This window comes from Cupressus sempervirens, chromosome 1 (genome assembly GCF_028749045.1).
Source record: "Cupressus sempervirens isolate cs-2001-9-10 chromosome 1, ASM2874904v1, whole genome shotgun sequence".
Taxonomy (NCBI): Eukaryota; Viridiplantae; Streptophyta; class Pinopsida; order Cupressales; family Cupressaceae; genus Cupressus; species Cupressus sempervirens.
Window position 1 is genome coordinate 355,790,681 of NC_143118.1, and position 21,747 is coordinate 355,812,427.

The 21,747-nt window shown below is 34.0% G+C and overlaps 1 protein-coding gene and 1 pseudogene across 1 annotated transcript; both read left to right on the forward strand.

Annotated features, from left to right (window-relative positions):
- The first annotated feature begins 9,207 nt into the window (after positions 1-9,207).
- Positions 9,208-19,283, forward strand: LOC149577711 (DNA-directed RNA polymerases II, IV and V subunit 11-like). Its single transcript, XM_089797531.1, has 5 exons — positions 9,208-9,260; positions 13,223-13,312; positions 16,250-16,328; positions 16,561-16,656; positions 19,137-19,283. Exons 1-5 carry the CDS (start codon positions 9,208-9,210, stop codon positions 19,281-19,283), a joined length of 465 nt encoding a protein of 154 aa, XP_089653657.1.
- Positions 19,284-19,852: 569 nt separating this feature from the next.
- LOC149577712 (putative receptor-like protein kinase At1g11050 pseudogene) lies at positions 19,853-20,470 on the forward strand (annotated as a pseudogene).
- Positions 20,471-21,747: the final 1,277 nt, after the last annotated feature.

Genomic DNA, 21,747 nt, shown 5'->3' on the forward strand with positions numbered 1-21,747 from the left:
CTCATATCTCAACTTCAGATTGCAAATCCTAAAGTTGTCCTCATAATATGATTATTCCCACTCCCTTGCACATTGAGACATAGTTCCTCCAAAATTTCACATCTCCTTGGAGTGTGTCTAATGTTTCTTTCAGTGTAGTAGGAACAATAATCACCAATATGATTGCACATGGGATGTCTTTCCTCCTCTCTCCTTGGAAGGAAAATCATGATGTCAATCCCCCTCTCTTCTTCAGAGACACAAATAGGTGTTTCTCATTCAATAATTATCTCTAAGCGAGAAGCTAGCTTGAGATGATAGATGTCCACCCGCCTCCAATGCCTCCAACCTCATATAATTTCCTTTTTATTCTTCAATTGCAACAAAAGTTGTATTTTTCTTCAGCTTCCCATCAATGAGATCTTTGGCACACTGAATACAATTCATCTCTTTTCAATAATTTTTTTTTTGTAGATCTTATATTCAAAAGTTAGGGTCTAGTCATCCAAAATCCATTAAAAGCACTCTTCTCACCATCGATTAGCCTGAATCTGATACCAAATGAAAGTGTTAAAATATAAAATGATTGATTTTATTGATTCATATTTTCATTGGATGCATTCAGATACATACAGAATAATTCACATTGATATGTGAACAACTTTATATAGCCTTATTTTCCCTTTAAAAAACTACTTACGAGAATAACTTCCCAGCAACTAGATATTCAGCTAATGTATTTATGTAATCTAAACATAGAAACTAACCTAATTAATGTAATAAATCTAACATACAATAGAGAGTGTATGAACACTACACAATGTTCCATACATGATCACATTTCATTTTATCAAATAGAAAAACATCTTACAAAATTTTCTTTCATCGAAATAATTATTACAATGCTTCATACTTCCTTTTTTTTAACTCTTGTTCTAAGCTTACTTATGATTGATCTAATTTTCTCATTAGGGGAGAGGACCTAGTAGTCATGCACCCTAACTTCATGCTCATTAAAGTTGATCATAATTATCATAAAAATAGCCAACTTTTTTATGACACCTTCTTCGACTAGTCAAGTGCTTATAACTAAGGTTTCGCCTCCTCATAATTTAATTTGATTTTAGTTTTGTGCGTCGTAGTAGAATGAGTTCAAATTGTCAATTTTCTAACCTCCTATCCATCATAGTCAACTATACCCCCCCCCCCCCCCCCCCCCCCCAAAATTGGTAGTTGACTACGTCCCAATAGTTGTACATGTTTTCATGTTAAATTTTAACCACATATGAATAAATATACTCTAAAAATCTAAAACCTAAACAATATGACATTTATTTATTAACATACATATTCTACTTCTATTTACTAATCTTCTACTTATTAGTAAGATATTATCTTGTGATTGATATATTTAAATGTAGAAATTAAATTAAAAACTCCTTTTGTTGGTTTTTCTTACACCTAATCCTAAACTCATTTTCCTATCGCTATACTATGTTGTTCATACCCTAGTTTTTTTACACCTAACCCTAAACTCATTTTCCTATCATTATACTATGTTGTTCATACCCTAGTTGATATGTCATTGCTTGGTGCTCTGCAAAGATGCTTCTTGGCACATAAAGAATGGTGATCGCACAGGGAAGACGCCACGATTCCAATGCTTAGAGGTATATTTATTTTTAGTGTTACTATTTCTGTCCACATTTGATTGGCTACTATAAAAATTTCTTCATGAAACTTGTAATCATTGATGAAAGGTTATAAAGGATTTGTACAAAAAAAAATTATCATTGTTGGGGATATTTTTTGGATGATATTGTTCTTGCCCATATCTTCTTGTGGGGTTTTTATCCTGTCTGATTTCAAATTTCTTCTTATGCCATAGCCCATCGAAGGCGTTGTTTTCCATTTAGAAACTGGTGATGGTCATTCAACTAGATCCTCCATTTGCAGGGAAAGCTATCAAATCTGAACAATATTTTGTTTTTTTGTTTGTTTATGATTAGTAGTATTTGATTTTTCCCTATTTTCAGATATATAGTGTCGAACTATGATTCGGTCAAAGTGTTCTACAATGATCAACACTACACAGCAACACCGAAGGATGCATCTACCACCACGCTTAAATCTAGTAACTCTTGTCATGCAAGATTGGAATTTTGTGCTCCTTGAAAGATTTTTTTACTCACATATTTGTGTGGGTGTCATGAATGCAGAGCTAAATCTGGCTCGGCCGGTGCACAAAATCAGCTATGATGCAAGGAAAGGTGAACATGTTTGACATTGATGAAGCTCTGATGAACAACTTTAGAATGTTGATGAGAGTTAGTTGGTTTGATGGAAATCCTGTCAACCAACCATTTGGAAACCTTGGACCAAGTGATGTTTGTATAGAGGAACATCGAGAATTGGCTGCAGATGTTGCAAGGCAAGGGATAGTGTTGCTCAAGAATGATAAGAGCGCTTTGCCTCTCAATCAAGATACAATCTCTTCTTTGGCTATCATTGGATCCAATGCAGATGCTACTAAACAAATATTGCAATTTTTGTTTGTTTGTATAGATATTTAATTTCTTCTAGCCAGGAAATTTTTCGATGACCAGCTTGGTATTGTCATTAGTTTTAGTGGATAATTTAGAAAGGGCTTTGCATTATTTTAAAAAAATTTTGCCTAACTCTTTTTGTCTCCTAAAAGTAACACTGATAAATTTCCCTCTGATAAATTCAACCTAAATTCTTGCCTTTCATTCCTTGCATGCTTCAGCGTGTGGGCTCTATCATGTTATCTCTTGACTTTGAAGTGGTGTTTTACTGATGTTATTCCTGTGCATATAGAAGGTGAATCATATAGATGAGAGATTGCAAAACTGATAGACTTACGAGCATGCTTTCATTCTATAGTGAATGAGAACCTACATTGGTAGAGGGTTGCAAAGATGCTCTGCCTATAAAGATTCCTCTCTACCCAAGTGTTGTGTTATTCAGATTTGGTAGCCAAGAAATTGTATTGTTTTCACCATTCATTTCACATCTTAATTAATTGTTGATACATTTTATGCATATGCAAGTTGGGAAAAGAGGGCTTTGACTATCTGTAAAATGTGTCTATTGACACAACTACATTGAAGAATTTGAGATCTTTTGAGCAGGTAAGGTCATAAAAGACCTTACTGGGCAATGACCCATCTATCCTTATTTCTTCCTTTTGTTTTTTGTAATGGATTTTGTTTGATAATTTCTATTGAGTACAGTCTTTCAGTCTACAATATTAATTTTGTTGATTTTAGTGAATAAATGTGATTGGGTCTATAGAAAATAATCTGTAAATTGACATATGCAAACCTTCAAAGCAAGATTGTCATTTGCATCTTTACAAAAATAGATATGTTACTATAATTATAATGACTATCAATAGAACATTACAAAATGAAAAACTTGTCAAGAAAAGGTATAATGGAAGGACCGGTCTATAGGATATAACAAAATGACTGACTTCTGAAAATAGAGGACCAGTCTATAGGATACAACAAAATGACTGGCTTCTGAAAATAGAGGACTCGTCTATAGGTTATAACAAAACGACCAGCTCTATAAATATTCCTCTGAACCATTAGAATGATTAAGTCTTCATTGCATTGTTTTTCTGTTCAAAATAACCAAGCCTTCATTGTAGCATATGTCTTCACTACAAGATCCTTAGTTCATCATGAGGCCAGGGAAGGGTTTTGGCTCCTCCTCAATACTATCTATTGTAGGATTTTTTGGACTAATTGATACAACATTTGCGGTGATGTGATTCATTTGCCCAAACATGTTTTAGTCCAACAACCTACCAATTTGGAATTGTTTGATTGGATAATGAGGGGGGCTCTGGGTACAAGCAGTATGCATGTTATGAAGGGCAACATAGCTAGGGGATAGAATGTTGTACATATCCCTTAAAATTTGATGATGCTCAGGTAAGGGGGTTGTTAGAGTACTGTGTTGTCTTGCTCTATTTGCATGTGGTTCAAGAGAAGTTGCTAAAGAACTCACTTCCCCAGTATTTGCAATTCCCTATTGACTTTAGCTTTTGCTAGCTTATCTCTTTTACAATCCTTTTTTTCTTTCTTTTTCAACTCCGTCTCCTTTTGTTGTTGTACCTTTTCTTCTTGCTTCCTTTGTTTTATTATTTGCCTTTCAAGTTTCTGCTGATCTTTCCTTTTTCTCAACTTAGTTTGATGAATTTTCTTTTCCTCCAACTGTTTTTTCTTCCTTTCTTTAAACTCTACAAATTTAACCTTCCTTGCTTCTTTCTGCTCTTGCAATATTATGTGCTCATTAGATGTAAGTATTTGAGATTTTATTCCCAATCTAAGAGTGGTATTATCAGATGGTTTGAATCTCTTTGTAACCCTTTCAATTGGTAGCTTCAAAAAACTTCTTAATGATCCCTGACAACATAACCTTTGTTCATATTTTGTCTCAAAAGCTACAGATGTCTTCAGTTCATCTAGGTTATGTTTAGCCTGTCCATCTTCATCTACAGATGTCTTCAATGTATCTAAATTATGTTTAGCTTGTCCATCTTCATCTTTAGTGCATTTTAGATTTGAACCATCTTGATTATGTTCAATGTGACCATCTTCACCCTCATTACATTCCAAATTTGAAGTCTCCCAATTTTTTGTTTTAGCATAATAATGAACCATCTCTTCTCTTGGCATTGGAGGTGGAGAAGGAATAGATAATGAGATGTCTTCATCTTGAAACTCAATCTCTACTCCCAATGCCTTTGCTCTTTCCTTAACCCAATTAGGTGGATCAATCTATGTTGGTAAACTCATTTCATCATGCAAGTAATCTTCAAACTATCTCTAGGTAACATCTGCCAATGAGCTTGTATTTTCATCTACTGGTGGACTTGAATTTTCATTTGCTAGTGAACTCGTATTTTCATCTGCTGGTGAACTTATATTTCCATCTATTGGTGAACTTGTATTATCATTGGCATCATCTTTCTATTTTTTTGCTATTTCTGCCACACAAATTTCAACAGCTTCATCATCATAACTAGCTAACCTTAAAATGCTTTCAATACCTACAACATCATTTTCATCTTCAATGTTGAATGCATTACTTAGCTTCATGTCATTACTAAGAGCATCTTTATTCAATGGCCAAATTCTAGTCCTTCAAAAGTCATCTGTAATATTCTTAGGCACAAGGGCAAGTTTGAAATCTTTGCTTGTAAGTTCAGCCAATTTTGTTCTTCTTATTTCTATGTGTGGATGTTTGGCCATCCATTCTGACCTTTTAAATTTGAAATATTCCTTGAATGGAGAAAATACACTTACATATAAAGGTTGTAGTTGATGACTAGTGTGAGTAGGCAATGTAAGAAGATCTATGCCTAGAGATCTCGCCTCTTGAATTGTGGCAAAGACAACATGGTTTCCAGGTCCATCAAAAATGAGTAGATTCCTATTTTTTGGATGAAGCTCCACCTAGAATAGATCTAGCAAAATGATATAGCCAATTTAAGAAAAGTTCTTTTATCATCCAAGCATGTGGTTGTGTTGCCATACGAGCTCCTACCTCACATTGAGCAATGTAAATTTGAAGTCTTCTTTTTGCTTTGAAAAGATAGAAGCCTGTGGTATGCTCTGACCCGTGGCATTGATACAACACAGTATTGTGATCCATTCTCTACTTTTAGATAAGATTTGAGGCACACTTCTACTTCCCAACTTTGCAATAACTCGCATTCTATAGTTTCTGCCTACTTGCATACATATTTCATCATAGTTCCATATATGTCTTGGTTCACAATGATTATAATCATACAATGTTGTCAAAATATTATAAAAATCTGCCACAATACTTGTTCGTAGCATGAATGCTCTATCCCTATCTAGATCCTCTTAGTCCATATTGTCAAATATGGATGGCGTTTGCGGAACCCAACCCACCATGATCTACCTGGTAAGCCATTTTTGAATGGATTTGGCCTTGTTTGGTAGATGTGAGCCACATGTGACTTAAGCTGAATTACCTCCAATCCATGACAAGCTAAGCTAAATCTTTACACCATTGGACAACTTTTAGCTCTTCTTCCAAGGAGATAATTGTTGGGGGTCCCCTGACTTTTTTTGTTGTGAGCCCTGCTAGCCAATAAGATAGACCGCTAACAGGAATTTTCCACTTCTTTGCCTCTCCTCTTATTGAAAAACAATTATCTTTAACATCTTCAATGGCATGTTCCATATCCCCTTCTATCCATTGATTGCCTTGGAAGCTTTTTTTTTTTTTTGACATTTAGAGGATTTGACAACACCATCTAGCCTGTCTATATTGTCCACAACAAGATTGTGAATTTTTTTATTAGGAGCTGGCTTGACTGAAGTGTTTTCATGATCAAAGTGAGCAACATGTAATTTAACACATCGTGGATAGCAAGGTGTCAATTTTTGGGCATATCTTTTACTTCTTCTCTTTCCTATTGTCATAATGCCTAAATAGAAAATGTCGTATATTAAAAACCATACAAACAAAGTATAGAGAGATTATCTTATAGCAGCAAAAGTGAAACAAAGTCTTTTTTAGGAAAAATCATTCCTAGGAGAATGATTGAACATTTATCTTGACACAAATGATATGTTTCCCTTAGAAATAACACCATATTTGAACTTAACATAATTATTCAGTCACTCTCTTAGAAATGAATTTTTCATACATTTGTCATTTCCATCATATAATATGTTGTTATCTTTTTTAGAATTGTCGTGTTTTCTCCCAATAATAACTTCATGCTGTATGATGGTTTGTAGTTCAATCAGTCTCGCAGAAATGAAAATTCTATCATAATATTTTTACAAATAACTTCATTCTACACAATGGATCTTATGACAAAAATATCTCTTATATTCCATCATATAATAAGCTATTATATTTGGGAATGAATTCACAGTTAGTCTAGAAATAATAACAACATGCATTAAATGATGGACTATAATAGATTTACATGGAAATGAAATTTCTGTCATAATATTTCTACAAATAATTTCATAGTACACAATGGATTATGACATATCTCTTATATTCCATCATATAATACGCTATTTTTTTGGGAATGAATTCATCGTTAGTCTAGAAATAACAACATACATTAAATGATGGACTATAACAGATCTACATAGAAATGAAATTTCTATCATAAAATTTCCTCAAATAACTTTATAGTACGCAATGGATTATGACATAAATATCTCTTATATTCCATCATATAATATGCTATAATTTTTGGGAATGAATTAACTGTTAGTCTAGAAAAAACTACATACATTAAATGATGGACTATCATAGATTTTCATAGTGGATCATGACAAGATGTTAACAACATACATTATATGATGAAAAATGATGTTAATCTACTATGTGGCACATAAATAACTTCATAATGTATGATATTAGACTACAAGTAAGAACATACTTTATTTGTTGATCTGGAAGATTCAGTAAACAAATTCATAGTTAGTCCATGAATAAGCAACATTTTCCACTAACTGAATACATTATATGATGGACTATAATAGAGAATACAAAGAATGATGATATAGTTCTTTGGCAAAAAACCTTACAGTGAGTCTATGAATAAACATTTCCCACTAACATCATACATTATATGATGGACTATAATAGAGAATACAAAGAATGCTGATATAATTCCTTTACTAATTTGCATAACATGTATAATTATATTAATACTAAAAAATGAGAGGTAAAATACTTGGTCTTCTGGGCTTTTGATATCCTAAGTAATTGATGTTCTATCTGGTTCCTCTGAGTGCTCATAGAGAAGTCTAATATTCTAGAAAGTTAGCACAGAGAATATAGAGAATGTTGATAGATTTTGTGATTCTATGTTGATAGATTCTATGATTCTATGCCTCGAGATATCCTGAGCAATTGATGTTCTATGCAGTCCTTGTAAGTGCTCTGAGCTCACATAGAATATATGTTCATTTCAACAAAATTCATTAACCGTATGTAGTATTAATAGATTTGTTTTCCCTCCAACAATTTTGAATTCGAAATTGACAATTCTCTCATTTGTGGCTTTCCTTTCAAATCCAACCTCTCTTTTTTTTTTTGGAATTTGCAAAGTGGTTAATCTATGGCATTTGAAAGTTTGTAACTTGATTGGTTGCCAATTGATTGTGGTTTCCAAGAGAAGATTTTAAATTTGTTTTTGCATTAATTGTCTGATTTTGATGGATTAGGGAGCTCAAACATATCAATGTTTATGATGCAGGTACTCTTAACTTGCTTGTCAAAGACTCTAAGTTGAGAGAAGATTTTGAATTTGTTTTTGCATTAATTGTCTAATTTTGATGGATTGGGGAGCTCAAACATATCAATGTTTATGATGCAAGTACTCTTAACTTGCTTGTCAAAGACTCTAAGTTGCTTATCAAAGACTCCAAATCCAACAATTGGGTTGGATATTTATCAGAGATGGGATGAGTTCTAGAAGAAATGTTTTCTTATTTATAGTTGTATAGCATTGGATGTTGAACAACATTACATCAGTAATTAATTGGAAAGCAAGTAAGGAAATGATGTCTTATCCATGCTTTTGGACAACCTCTTTCAAAAAGTGTACAATATGAAATACAATATTTTATACATGTTTCTTTATATTGTGTAAAGAGTATTTTGAATAATGAAAACTAGCATTTTATATTAGTTTATATGGAACATACAATGAATGTTCTTTATCTAAAAGTGGTATCAATTTTAGTAAATCAATGGTATATAGAAGAAAAATTTGTAATGAATTAATTTTTTATAATTATTAATAAATAAAAACTTAAAAATCAGTACCAAAGTTATTGTTCAATCAATAACATATATTGACACTAAAATTAGAGCATAAGGTGTTAACCTCACAACCATTGGTACGGATTGATGTGATTGTGTGCCATTTTGGCCTTTTCCCACTTTCCATGGATACCCTCACTTAAATATAGCTCTTAAAAAAAAACTAATAAATAACGTACACCTTTACTGAAATGAATTGTGTCTTCACCAATGAATAGTTGCCAAAACATCAGCCACCCTGAAATAACTGAGCCAAGTGTCTTCAGCACACCCACAAGCGACTTAGAAGCCTAGAACTCCTTTCAATTGTCTGTTTATGGTTTAGAAAGCACCAAATATAGACGAGGGTTTGATTCGATCACCATGAACGCTCCAGATCGCTATGAGCGCTTTGTGGTGCCCGACGGCATGCAGAAGTAAGTAGTTGCTCAATTCTTAAGATTTGTTTTGGGGTTCTGGTCTTAGAATTTGAAAAAATCATCTAAATTTTTTATTTTATGAGCATATAAGGCATGCATGGCTCTGTGTTTTTGGTTGCTTTAAATGACAAGCAGCAAAACGAACTCTGCATAATTCTTTAAGCTGAATGTAATGCTGTACATGCATGCTGCCTTTTGAGTGCTTCTTTTTTCTTATTTTGTACGAGTTGAATGTCTGTTTAACTATTTATAGCTCGATCTCTGTAATTGTTATGTACGGTGTTTTGAATGTCTGGTTGACTGGTTGAGGGTTTGCAAGAACATGAGTTTTTCTTCTCTTGTGCATAGTATAGTTTAGTGAGTGTAATTATTTGTGATATTTTGAGTATTTACGTACTGTTTTGAACGTTCTACGTAGCTGTTGGAGGATTTTTACAGCTTGCGAGTCTCGTATGGCCCAAAGTGTGGAATTATATGTGGCTTTTTTAATTCTTTCGTTGTCTTCTAAGTAGTTTTAGTTGACAGAGCGAGGGGTTTTTAAGCTTTCAATTTTCATGCTTTTTCGTGTGTCATTGTATATTTGGGTTGTTTAAACATAAACCGAATTTAAATTATTGTACATTTGATGCTAAAAAATACACACAACCGAATCTAGAAGTAAACTTTTAATATATTTGCTGTGTTAAAATTTGATACGCGGTGTCTTTTTAAGTGGTTGCTCAGAGGGTTTTATTTGTGGCATTTATAGAGTTAATGGTTTAGTGATGTAACGTTGCTTAGTTTATCGCATGTTGTTTGTGAGAGCTAATTTAATGTTTTTTTTTTATAAGCGCTGCGATGTGCTGGTTTTCTGTGATTTGTAGTGAAATTGCGAGATATATGTGGTAGATTTGTAGTTTGGACTATTTTAGGTGTCTGCGTAAAGGGTTTATAAAGTACTAATAGTTTTTAAACTTATTTTTTGTATGGAGTTTAATTTTATTTGCCTTTTTGGAAAATAGTTTAATGACAAGTTTTTATAATTGTGTACTGTTGCGATTGTTGAAATTTGTAGTTTTTTGTTTTCTCTATTTTCAGGCCGAATCTATATTTCTATTGGTTTTCTTTATTTTCACACTGCATTTGGTCTACAAGTGTTTACGACCAGGGTTCTAGTTTTGGCGATTGTGGCATAAAAATTTCAACTATGTATATTATTTTGAATTATTGCTTGACTGTGCAGAACAATTTACTAATTTGGTAACTGATTTTAAAATGGTTCGGACTTTGTTGGCCTTAGAAACTTGTCTGGGCTTTATTCTTGAGGTCTTCTTTCTCAAATTAGGTATTTGATACATAGATATCTTGACTTTTAAACTTCTACACAACATCTTGTCTAAGTACTGTAATTACTCACAAATATTTAGTGTAAGGGTTTTTGAACCCTACCTGGGTTTTCAATTTATACATTATTTAGCTCATACAATCGATAATCATATGTATGATGCGGTATTTCTTGCTTTTTTAATTGATTTATCTACCGTGAGTAGTCAGGTGTCTCTAATAGTGTAATTCACCATAAAATGGTGTCTGCAATAGTGCAATTCCCCGCAATATTTGAATTATCTCTTTTCTACTATTTAGAAGTAGTTGTTTAATTTGGTGTTCAACAGTTTTTAATGGAAAGTAAGGTTTCATTCTTTTGCACTTCAAGATATTTCTTGTAAAGCTTCGTGCTTATTATTTTGAATATAAACACTTTACAGGTCAGATATTGTAGTGAGTCGTAACATTTTGGACCACTACATGGCTAGTATTGAATCTCTTAGTTATATGTAAAGGGTTTTAGGATTCTGAGTCTTATTTCCATTTTGCTTTATTCACTTTTCATCTTCTTGCTCTTAGAGTGCAATGACGTGGTAATCAGAATCGCTAAAATATTGGTGTTTATATGTTTTAATCGGGAGGATTTTAGTTCATTTAATATAATTATGTGGGTTTTCTTCCTCTAATTTATAGCTCAAACATAGTAATAGTTAAGGTGTCTTTAATCATTGTTACTGTTTGGTATGTTTTACTTGACTAGGGTAAAGACAGAAGGGTTTGAAGGCTTGTTATGGCTTTCTTGGGCTTGAGCCTTAGTTTGGTTTGGCATTATCATTAGACCACAACACTTATATTGGCAAATGTGATAAATCTTCTTAGGTTTTGATACTGTTTTCTATTTCAAATTGTGTGACCATGAATTGTGGTTTTAATAGTTGGTTACTAACTATGTGGAGTACTTAATTTCTGGATTCACAACACGGTTGGCTCAAATGGTTCCACGATATTTGAATTGTGGCTTTGGTAGGTTTCTCTATTTTTTTGGTTTATGAGGTATTTAAAGCTAAGGAAAGGCTTTAGTCTATTTATTCAATAGGTTAACGAGAATAATTACTAAACATGTTGTGAATTGTGTGTTCAACTTTAAATTTTTTAGTAAGAGTTTCCATGTTTGCGGGGTTTTTATTTCTCACAAGTTTTATCTTTATGCTAGCTGAACTGATGTAATATGTTTTGAGTTCTGCTAGCCTATAATTGTTGTTTTAAAACTTATATAGGCAGAGGAGGTACCATTAGGATACGAAATGGTTTACTATATTTTTTTACCTTCTTTTATGGTTTTACTTTTCAGTAGTCTATCACTAACACAATTAATGTTTAAATGCTCAAGCAGTTAAAACTGTTTCTATTTGTATATGTATGTATGGATGTATCTTTTGTCACATGTTTACAGTTATGATTTGTTCACTTAACTACAAGGAGTTTTAAAGCTTGCAGCATTTTTTATTACATAAAGAATTTTTGGTGTTCTGGGTTATATTGCAAGTGTTTTGAGATTTCCTGATGAGGCTAGAGCCATAAAGCTTGTTAGAGTTTCATTTTCTGCAATTTTGATCTCAAATAGCATAATTATACATATTTTTTTGAATTATATATATTAGGAATTGTCTATCAGGTATACCACTGACAAGGCATGAAACAAACTAAGCAAAAATTCTTAGGACCTAAAACTTTGGGATAAATGGTAGTGCATCTCATAGTAGATATGGGAGTGAGATTGGTTTCTTAGTATGGTTACATTTGGCATTCCATTTTACCATGGTGGGATTTTGTCTGCACGCTGTCTTAAGTGTGATCCTTACTACTAGGTGGTGTCATGGCCATGACAGATGGTGCTTTGCCTGTGGGGATTTCAACCTGGGTTTATCATGTGAAACTCATCATTCCCCACATTAGACCTAATATTGTGCAAAATTGTTTGGGGTTCCATAGAAAAGACAGGGATGAGCCTGGTTTCTTAATAAGTATTTTTCTTTTGATTTATTACTGGCTTGTTTTCTAAGGCTTTGTTTGGTTTACTATTTCTGCACAATTGCTCTTTTCTCATTTGGTATTTGTTATTTCATATTTGATGTTGGCATTTGATCTTTGGGAGTGAGATTGGTTCCTTAATATGATTACATTTGACCACCTTAAAGTTCCCCACAGTGAAACATGGTCGGATTTTGTCTGTGCGCATTGCCATAATTGTGACCCCTACTAGTAGGTGGCCTCACACCATGGCAGATGGTGCTCTGCGTGGGGGGAATTGAACTAGGGTTTGTGGTGTGAAACTCATCATTCCCATGGTCAGACCTAATATTGGGTAAAATTGTTTGGTTACTATCTCTACGCAATTGCTCTTTTCTTATTTGGGAATTGTTATTTCATGTTGAATGTTTGCATTTGATCACTGAGGGATCAGGGAAATGCATGGACAATTATATCTATTTTTTTTTTGTTTTTGTGTTTTGTTTTCTGATTGAGTTATTGTCATGAATATAAGGGGAAGCGAGATTTAATGCCTCCTATTTTTTGACTTAAATTTATATAATATTGTTTGTTCTTTTATCTTCCTAAGAAGAAAACCTTGGATATGTTTTTTTTTGTTTCAGAGTTACTTATGAAAGGGACATCAAAATTATGAATGCTGCTTCATTCACCATCCAGAGAGAAGACCATACAATTGGTAATATTCTTCGTATGTAAGTACTTTTCCATTTGATTCTACAGTGGGGATTTAAGTATTTCTTTCTCAATTAAGAGAGGACATTATCCAATCATAATTGAAGACTTGGGAAATAATAGGGCAAACTAACTCTTTTTGCGCTTCTCCAGAAATTAGAAATTTCTGGAAATAACTCACAGGTAACAAAACCTTTGTTATGGAATCGATATCTAGCATTTATTGCATCTTTCTCACTATGGTAATTGAAATTTTTTAGCTCGAGCAGTTTGGAAACTTGGAAGTTTCTTGCTTTGACAATAGTTGCAAAGCTATTTTATGGAAGCCAATAATAGCTTTGAATTATATTTTAACAACATTCATTAAAGAATGGGTAGGTCATTTTTAGGTCTATATAGTGTTTGTTGTGAACTCAGTTGCCTTCCTATGTGTTCTTAGAGCCAAATTGCTTTTTTCACCTTCTCTAGAGTGTTGCTTGTTCAGCTGCTCAACCATTTTTGGCATTCTTATCTCCCTCATTCTGATGATGGATCATACTATTGTCAATAACTCCTCTGTACCTCCTTGGGTCCACATATCCCTGTATCTAATTTGGAAACATATCCAATACTGCTCAGATACAAGTTGAATATTGCACCCATGTCTTCCTAATAAACTTGATTTTTGAACCGTACCAAATACTATGGGATCTGTTTGTTTAAAAGATTTAATGTAAATCTTTCGTTTAACCAATGTAACATTTTTTTTATTAAAGCAATAAAAAAAACTTAGTATAAACAAAACTTTTAGCAATGAGAGACAAATGAAATGTTTTTCTATTGGAGCAACCCGTTTTTGGGTTACCTTCTAATGCAACCCTACTATGTTTACATATTATAAAGAATTAAATTAACTTAACAAATATTTATATGTTAATATTACCTTGAATTAATGAAAATCTCCTACAATAACTTAGAAAACTATGTTAAATATATGTAAATGTGTTATTTATTAATATTGTGTCTAGCCATACCCATATTGGGGGTCATCTGTTGAAATAAGCATACAAGAGCTCTTCAAAATAAGATAGTCCTCATGCTAACATCAAATATGCATGTAGAAAAGAATCATGAAGCTTTGTATGAATTTTCTTTTAAAAGCATGGGGAGCCTGTGTGTGGCTAAATCCTGTGTCGTTTCATTGTTATTCTACTACCTTTGGATCATGCTATGATGTGTGTTGAATATGAAGGAAAATGCATAACTGCTCAACTATGTATTGGATGATATTTCTATTACCACATGAAGGCTCTCTCCACGTCCTATTTTACGAACCATTGATTCATGCAGTTGGATTTGAACCCTGAAATTTTTGGTATAGTTTGCTAGTAGTTTCTCAAGGAATGATTGAGTCTACTATTTTGAAGATGCTATGAAAGAGATAGAATTCTCTTGTTGCTCTAATTGCTTGCATCTTATTGTCGAAGGACCTAGGTTAGAGTATGACTTCTCAGTGGTTGTAACTATCATGATGTTGAATTGTAGACCTTTTATTTTTGTAGCTCTCACTGATCCAATATGTCAAAAGAACCAAGTTCTCATAATTATTTTGAATTGCTCTGTTTTCAAGGTTGCCAACATGTATCATAGATAGGCTAGCTTCTTAGAGAACATTGTCATTCTGTCAGTGGCGTTCAAGTGTGTGCTAATTTGATTAGTTTTGGAGGTCTTTTATCAACCGAGCTGTGTGGAGTAGTCTGAGAATCAATACAAGTGAGCATTAAATATTATTATTTGGTAAAGTTCTTATTTCCATTTAGTTAAAGAAAACACAATCGGCATGCTAAAAGAAAGGAATCGAAGCAAGATTTCACTATTAGTTTCTTGTAATGCATCTTATTAAAGTTTGTAATGTGGATTTGAAGGGCATCGAAGCTATGAATTTTCTCTCAAGTCTAGACTCTAAACTGACTATAACATAGTCAATTGTTACTTTGTCTTAACTTTTTTGAGTGTAGGAATTCTCTAATGATCAAATATAATTTCTGAAATGTAAGGTATTCGTAGGAGTAACTAGATGTTTCAGTTTTCAACAGATAATGTTGATTGTAGATGCCACTGGCATAAGCACTGAGTATACAGGAAAATGAATTATTTCTTCTTTTTTGGTTCTTAAAGGGAGTTGTTAAGGCATGTGTATGTTAGACTAGCATGTGAAGAAGTGGTTGGGTGAGTTCTAGTAACATAGAGAAGGAAAACATGGAGAAAGAGCAAGGACAATAGAAATATAATACTGTTTGATAATGTGTTTTAAGGGCCTAGAATGGGTGAAGTTCAAATAGAAGTAAAAAAGATGAAATGGAATTGTTGTATTTTAAGAAATTAGGTAATAAAAATCAATGCTTAAAAGAATAAGTGGTACTGCCTGTAGTTGCTAATGACAGCAATTGTAAACAAACAGGAAAATGTTCGGCCTTTTCAGCCCTTTTGAGACTTAATTTTTAAGGTAATGTAAACCGTTATAGTCATTTTTACCAAGCTAGAGAATAGAAATTTGGAGGTAGAGAAGGCAGCAAAGTAATGTAGGCAGTTGAAATTTAAAGGCAGTTATTTGGTTACTTATGCAGAAGGCTAGATTTTGAATAGAGTGAATTGCTTCAACAGATGACCCCTTATTTTGAAGAGCTCTTGTATGCTTATAACTGAGTTGATTTCTTGTAAGTGACAAATATATACCTGAAATATTTTATTGGTAGGGTAATTCCAAGCCTCCTCTAGAAGAATAGAAAATAAGAACCTTCCTCAAACTCATTATAGTCTAGTTATACAGAATTAGCTACAAACTTTTTTTAGCTCAAGATAGCTAAGCTTGCAATCAAAATAAATTTGTTTCTTCATTATATAAATGGAAATAGCCCTTTTTGGGGACTGCTTGGATTTGAAATTAATTATTGTAACTCTATGCACTTTAAGTGCAGGCAATTGCACAGAGATCCAAATGTCCTTTTTGCTGGCTACAAGCTGCCGCACCCACTGGAATACAAGATTATTGTCAAGGTTATTTGCTTTTTCGTAAAAAAAATTTAAACTCACTTCCATGCCCATCTTGTTCTTTGGAATTTAAAGAATATTATGATTGGATATAAGCTTTATAGCTGGGTCCAAGCATCCTCTTCTTATTTGCCAAAAAATGTTTAAGCTCTCAAGAACATGTGGTTATTGAAAAATAGGCTAGTTTAGTGTATGTTTATATGGATGTATCTATTGACAAATTTTCTTGGCATTCCAGGTTCAAACAACAAGTCAGTCTTCTCCAATGCAAGCATACAATTTGGCAATTAATGACCTTGATAAAGAGCTTGATCACTTAAAAGCTGGCTTGACGGTATTGATCATTATTCTTTCTCCTTACGAGTTTTATTGTTTTGTATGGCACTGACCACTTGAACTATTTCAGCATAGTTTTCTAATTAGATGTAACTTCTCTATCCCCCCTTTAAATGAATCCTTGAGTTTGCTGATACTATTATCAAATTTTAAACTGTTTGTATTACCTTCTCTTCTCAAATGCAAGCATACAACTAGGTTATTAATGACCTTGATAAGAGATTGATCATTGAATACCAGTATGAATGCTTTGGGCATTATTCTTTCTCCTTATGAATATTATATTTTTATTTTTGTATGGCACTGGCTACTTTTGCTCTATTTCAGCACAATTTTCTAATTAAATATACCCACTCTATTCCCCTTTATATGGAACACTCAAGTATTCTGATCCTATTATTAAATGGTAAACTATTTGTATTACCCTTATAAATGAATACTTGAGTTTGTTGATCCTGTTAGTAAGAGGTATACTGTTTGTATTCCTATTATTCAAGCTCAGAAGAAAAATAGAAAAGTATTACTATTACATAGTATGATAATGATAATCATAAAGGTCCCATTATGTCCATTCTCATGTACCTTCATGTTCTAATCAGCATGATTGATAATCTAACACTCAAGGTGCAAATCCTGAATATTTACAAGGGTTTAGATGATTGTTCCTCCAGTATCCTGGCTGAAACTACATGTATATCTTTCATGTAGTTAGTCTTCGCAAAGTCTTTCTTCTATTCAAGGTGTTTTTTGAAGTGCTGAGTTTGGAAATATTTTCATGACTTTTAAATCTATTACAGTTTATCTGTCATAACCCATGGGATGTTCGTATTCTTTATTTGCTTTATTTTTTGAAGGTTATATTTCTAATTGTTGCAACTTTTTTATTATACTAGAAAATTAAATGTTTTGAAGTTTGAACTTCATGAGCATAGAGATTCATGGGATGAGTCTTTCATGTTTGAGGATGGCATATGTTTATATTCTCTTTCAAGGTTGAACTTTAGCAAGAGGATGGTTCTTTACTTCTCTTTTTTCTGTGCTTGGTCTTCTTATCACTATATTTCTCACGTGTATTGCTGTACTAATGTGAATGTACTCATAGATGGTGTCGTCTGAACGAACATGATCTCATATTTTTTGAACTGTACTTTGGCCTTCTATATACTGGAAAGAAACAGAGTGATAATCAAGAGGTTGATGCACATCTTTACCATTTTTTAAATCTCTCTTCTCCATGGCTATGCTCTTAAAAGTGACCTCCTTTTTTAAATCCCTCTTTCGCATGGCTACTATAAACTAATGCCTTTAGCCCTTGCCCTCCTGAAAATTCTTGAGCTCCTTCCATTTGTTCAGCCTTGCCAACCAACACTTTTTTCCTTTTTTCAATACAGTTGCAATAAGTTCTTAATGCCCATTTCTTCAATGATTTGAGCTTTCAAAAAAAATATCAAAATGGTTTTTAGTTTAATGGGAAGTCAATGCATCAGGTTTGGTCTGAGTGGTATGAACTCGGTAGTATCTTTTGTATCCATTGAATATTCATATATTTTTACAGGAAGAGATTTGACCTATTAGTGGATTAATGAATTACTACCATTCAGAACAACCGAATGTCATATACAGATTTTTTGAAGAAACAATATCATCCGAAATAATGAGAGTGAAAGATAGCTTTATAATTTTAGATTGAGAAAATATTTTCCCTTTCTCAGCATGAAAATCGGACGAGGGTTGTATATGTTTCAATAAATTTGATCTGTATCCCTCAGCCACATGCTTTTGTGACTTTTGGCTCATACTTGCTTGTAAGTAGAAAGGTAATGCCTGAAAGTGAGATGATACATTTAAGAAGCCCTCTAGGTTAGTATGGGGCCTGTATTGGGGTGATGTGCAAAAGTTGAGATTTTTTAAAGCCATTTTCAAAGAAATTTTAATTTATGTAGCCTAATAAACCAGCTGTTATTTATTTAACCTCGGTCATAGGCATCAATCTTGAGGAATGATAATGGAACTTCTGTGTTGCCCTTTCCTTGATTCCTTTACAGTGGATTGTTATGTATTTGAGCTTCGTAAGTAAGGTGACTTGTCCAACACAAAAAAACTACGACATGGCTTCTTCCAGAAATGTAACTACCTACTTGTACATCTACCTATAACTATTTGGGAGTGCATAGAAGCTTTATCTATTAAATATGAGCTCTTGTTTTCCTTTTTTCTAGTTTGTGACTTAGCGGTAGAATGTAGTTTCCAATGTGCTTTCTTCCGAACACACCCCGCCACCAATATAACAGTCTTTTTCGTTTTACTTGACAGGCTGAATTGGACCGTCTTCAAGGCGAGAACATGAACAAGTATTCTTGATGGGAAAACAGTGTTCTGAAAATTTTGATGGGACCTGCATAGAATTACATCTGATGCCTAGAAAATTTGAATATTTGTACTCTAAATAGGGAATTTGAATATTTGTACTCTAAATAGGGAACGGTTGACGTTTTTAAGTACCAGCAACTATTGGGAAGGTATATGTATCTGTTTTTAAATGTGGGATTTAGTGCTAAATATCAGCTATCTAATCAGGACATTCAGGAAATTCGAACTATGCTTATGCATATAAGTGAAAGTTAGATGCATGTTTTCTTTTAAAAATGTAAGTTTGGATATGTAAATTAGCATGTCAATATATTTCAGGAAACAAGATATTGATCTCAATTACGCATTCAGGTCCTTTTAACGTCCTTAGGTGGAATGAAAAATTGATATCGAACAATTTTAGTTGCACAAATTTAATCGGATAGGGGAGCTTTGGAATTGTGTACAAGGGCAAACTTCCCGACGGACAGATGATCGGCGTGAAGAGAATGAAGAAGTGCTCTCTCGATGATTTCTAGAACGAGGTGGAGATGATGAGCAGCTTTCACCACCGGAATTTGTTGGCTCTCCGTGGTTTCGGCGTTGCCGGTGATGCCAAACAGGGCTGCCATGAGCGGTTTCTCGTTTGCGACTATCTCACTAATGGCAGCCTGAATCAACACATTTTTGGAGGGAAAATTAGAAATGGGAGAGTACTTTCGTGGGAGCAGAGGAAGAAGATAATAATCGGCATCACAAAGGGGTTGTGTTAGCTGCATTACGGAATTCGGCCAGCGATATATCACAGAGACATCAAGGCCGACAATATTCTACTGGATGATGACATGAATCGCTGCATTGCAGATTTTGGGCTTGCAATAAGGGAAGGGCAATCTCATTTGGGGTCAAAAGTAGCAGGCACGCGTGGGTATTTGGCACCGGAGTATTGTCTGACTGGACTGCTCACAGATCGCTGCAATGTCTACAGCTTTGGGGTCGTGTTGCTGGAAATCATGAGCGGCAGAAGGGCCGTGGATATAACTTGTCAATGCCATCTTACCGATTGGGTATGGAAGCTTCTCGAGGTCTCGAATAAAATTGATCTCGTGATAGATTGGAGAATGCGCGAGAGGGAAGAGATGAAAACAATGGAGAGATTTGTAATGGTGGGAATTTTGTGTTCTCATGTGAATGTGGCATTAAGGCCGAGTATGGCAGAAGCATTGAAGATGTTGGAGGGACAGACTGCAGTTCCCGCAATGCCAGAAAAACCCCAACCTCAACCTATAGTAATTCATAGAGCGGAGGCCGACCGGACCAAACTATTAGATTCCCTCCTCTTCTTGGTTTTGCATGCGCTCATTGTGCTTCAACAATATTACATAATTTATAATGTCTCCTTATTTCATATATTATATATTAGATGTTACTTCCAAGCTATGCAGTGCTCATTTGTGGTATGATTGCTTGCACATGTTTCAAATAATTTTGGTCATAAAATTTGATAACATATGACACACTCTTTTATCTATTCACATATAAATTCATGTTTGTCAAATATCAGCTCATAAAAAGTGCATCGACACCTTTATTTTTATTATATCATGAGCATAGAAGCCTTATCAGACTATTATCAGTGTTCTATTATTTCATCATTTATGCATTGAAATATATATATTATAACATTGGTTTTATTTTGATGTTTAAAAGTTACCCTAGGATGTCGTGTGCCTTCTTCGTGTTTATATGCCAACATCTTAATCCATAAGATTTTCATTGTTGAACGATCTCTTTTTTGCGAGTATTGATTGCTCTTTGTACCACCCTACATGCTCTATACCCCAAGCTGCCCTCTCTACCTAGTGATCCTTCATCTTTGAAACATTGTCTCCTATGTTTGTTTGGTTCATCATATTGTACGGTCACATTTGGTATCTACGTATTCTAGGGTGCTTGTCTACCCCATCATCTAGTGGAACCCCTCTATCCTCTGCCACTTACATAGGTATCGCATTTGTACCATCATCATCCTTGCTTCATGACTCTGTGTTGTTCTCTACCTCCCCTTCACTATCCTTTGCATCTCCTTCATCCTCCCCATCACCACCATTCTCACCCCCCACCCCGATGTCATCCTTATCACCATACTCATATCCTCCATCTCCATCTCCATCATCATCTTCGTTCTCCTCTTCCCCATCCTCCTCATCCTTGTCCTTCATGCTCTCCTCTTTGTTCTTTTGTTTATTTTGTTCTCGCTTACTATTTCCCCGATGGTGTCTTGTAGTCTGTAGCTTCCTTGCTTGTATGCTCTCAGTGCCTTAGACCCTTGGGGGTCTTTTGTTGGACATTAATAGATTTATCTTATCTTTGAGCACTCAAATCTTAGAGACTTGTAAATCTGTTCTATCAATAGAATAGGCCTTTATTGTGCAAACCATCTATCTATCATACTCTGGTTGTGGTTCCTACATCTATCACATCTTCTTTGACTTATTTGTCTTGATTGTAAGTGTTCAATCTTTGCAAAAGCCACTTGCGGTTTGAGAAGTGCTCCCCATACTCTCATCTCTTTTCTAGATTGTGCAAAAAGTGTTGTCCCCGTCATAACATTTTGTCTCTCTAAATTGCATGTGCACTCTCTATCATAGTCATGCCTCAATCATGAAGTGCCTTATAATAGTGCACCAATTGAATACCTCTCATGTTTGCTATAGGGTAGGTGCTCCTCATCATTATC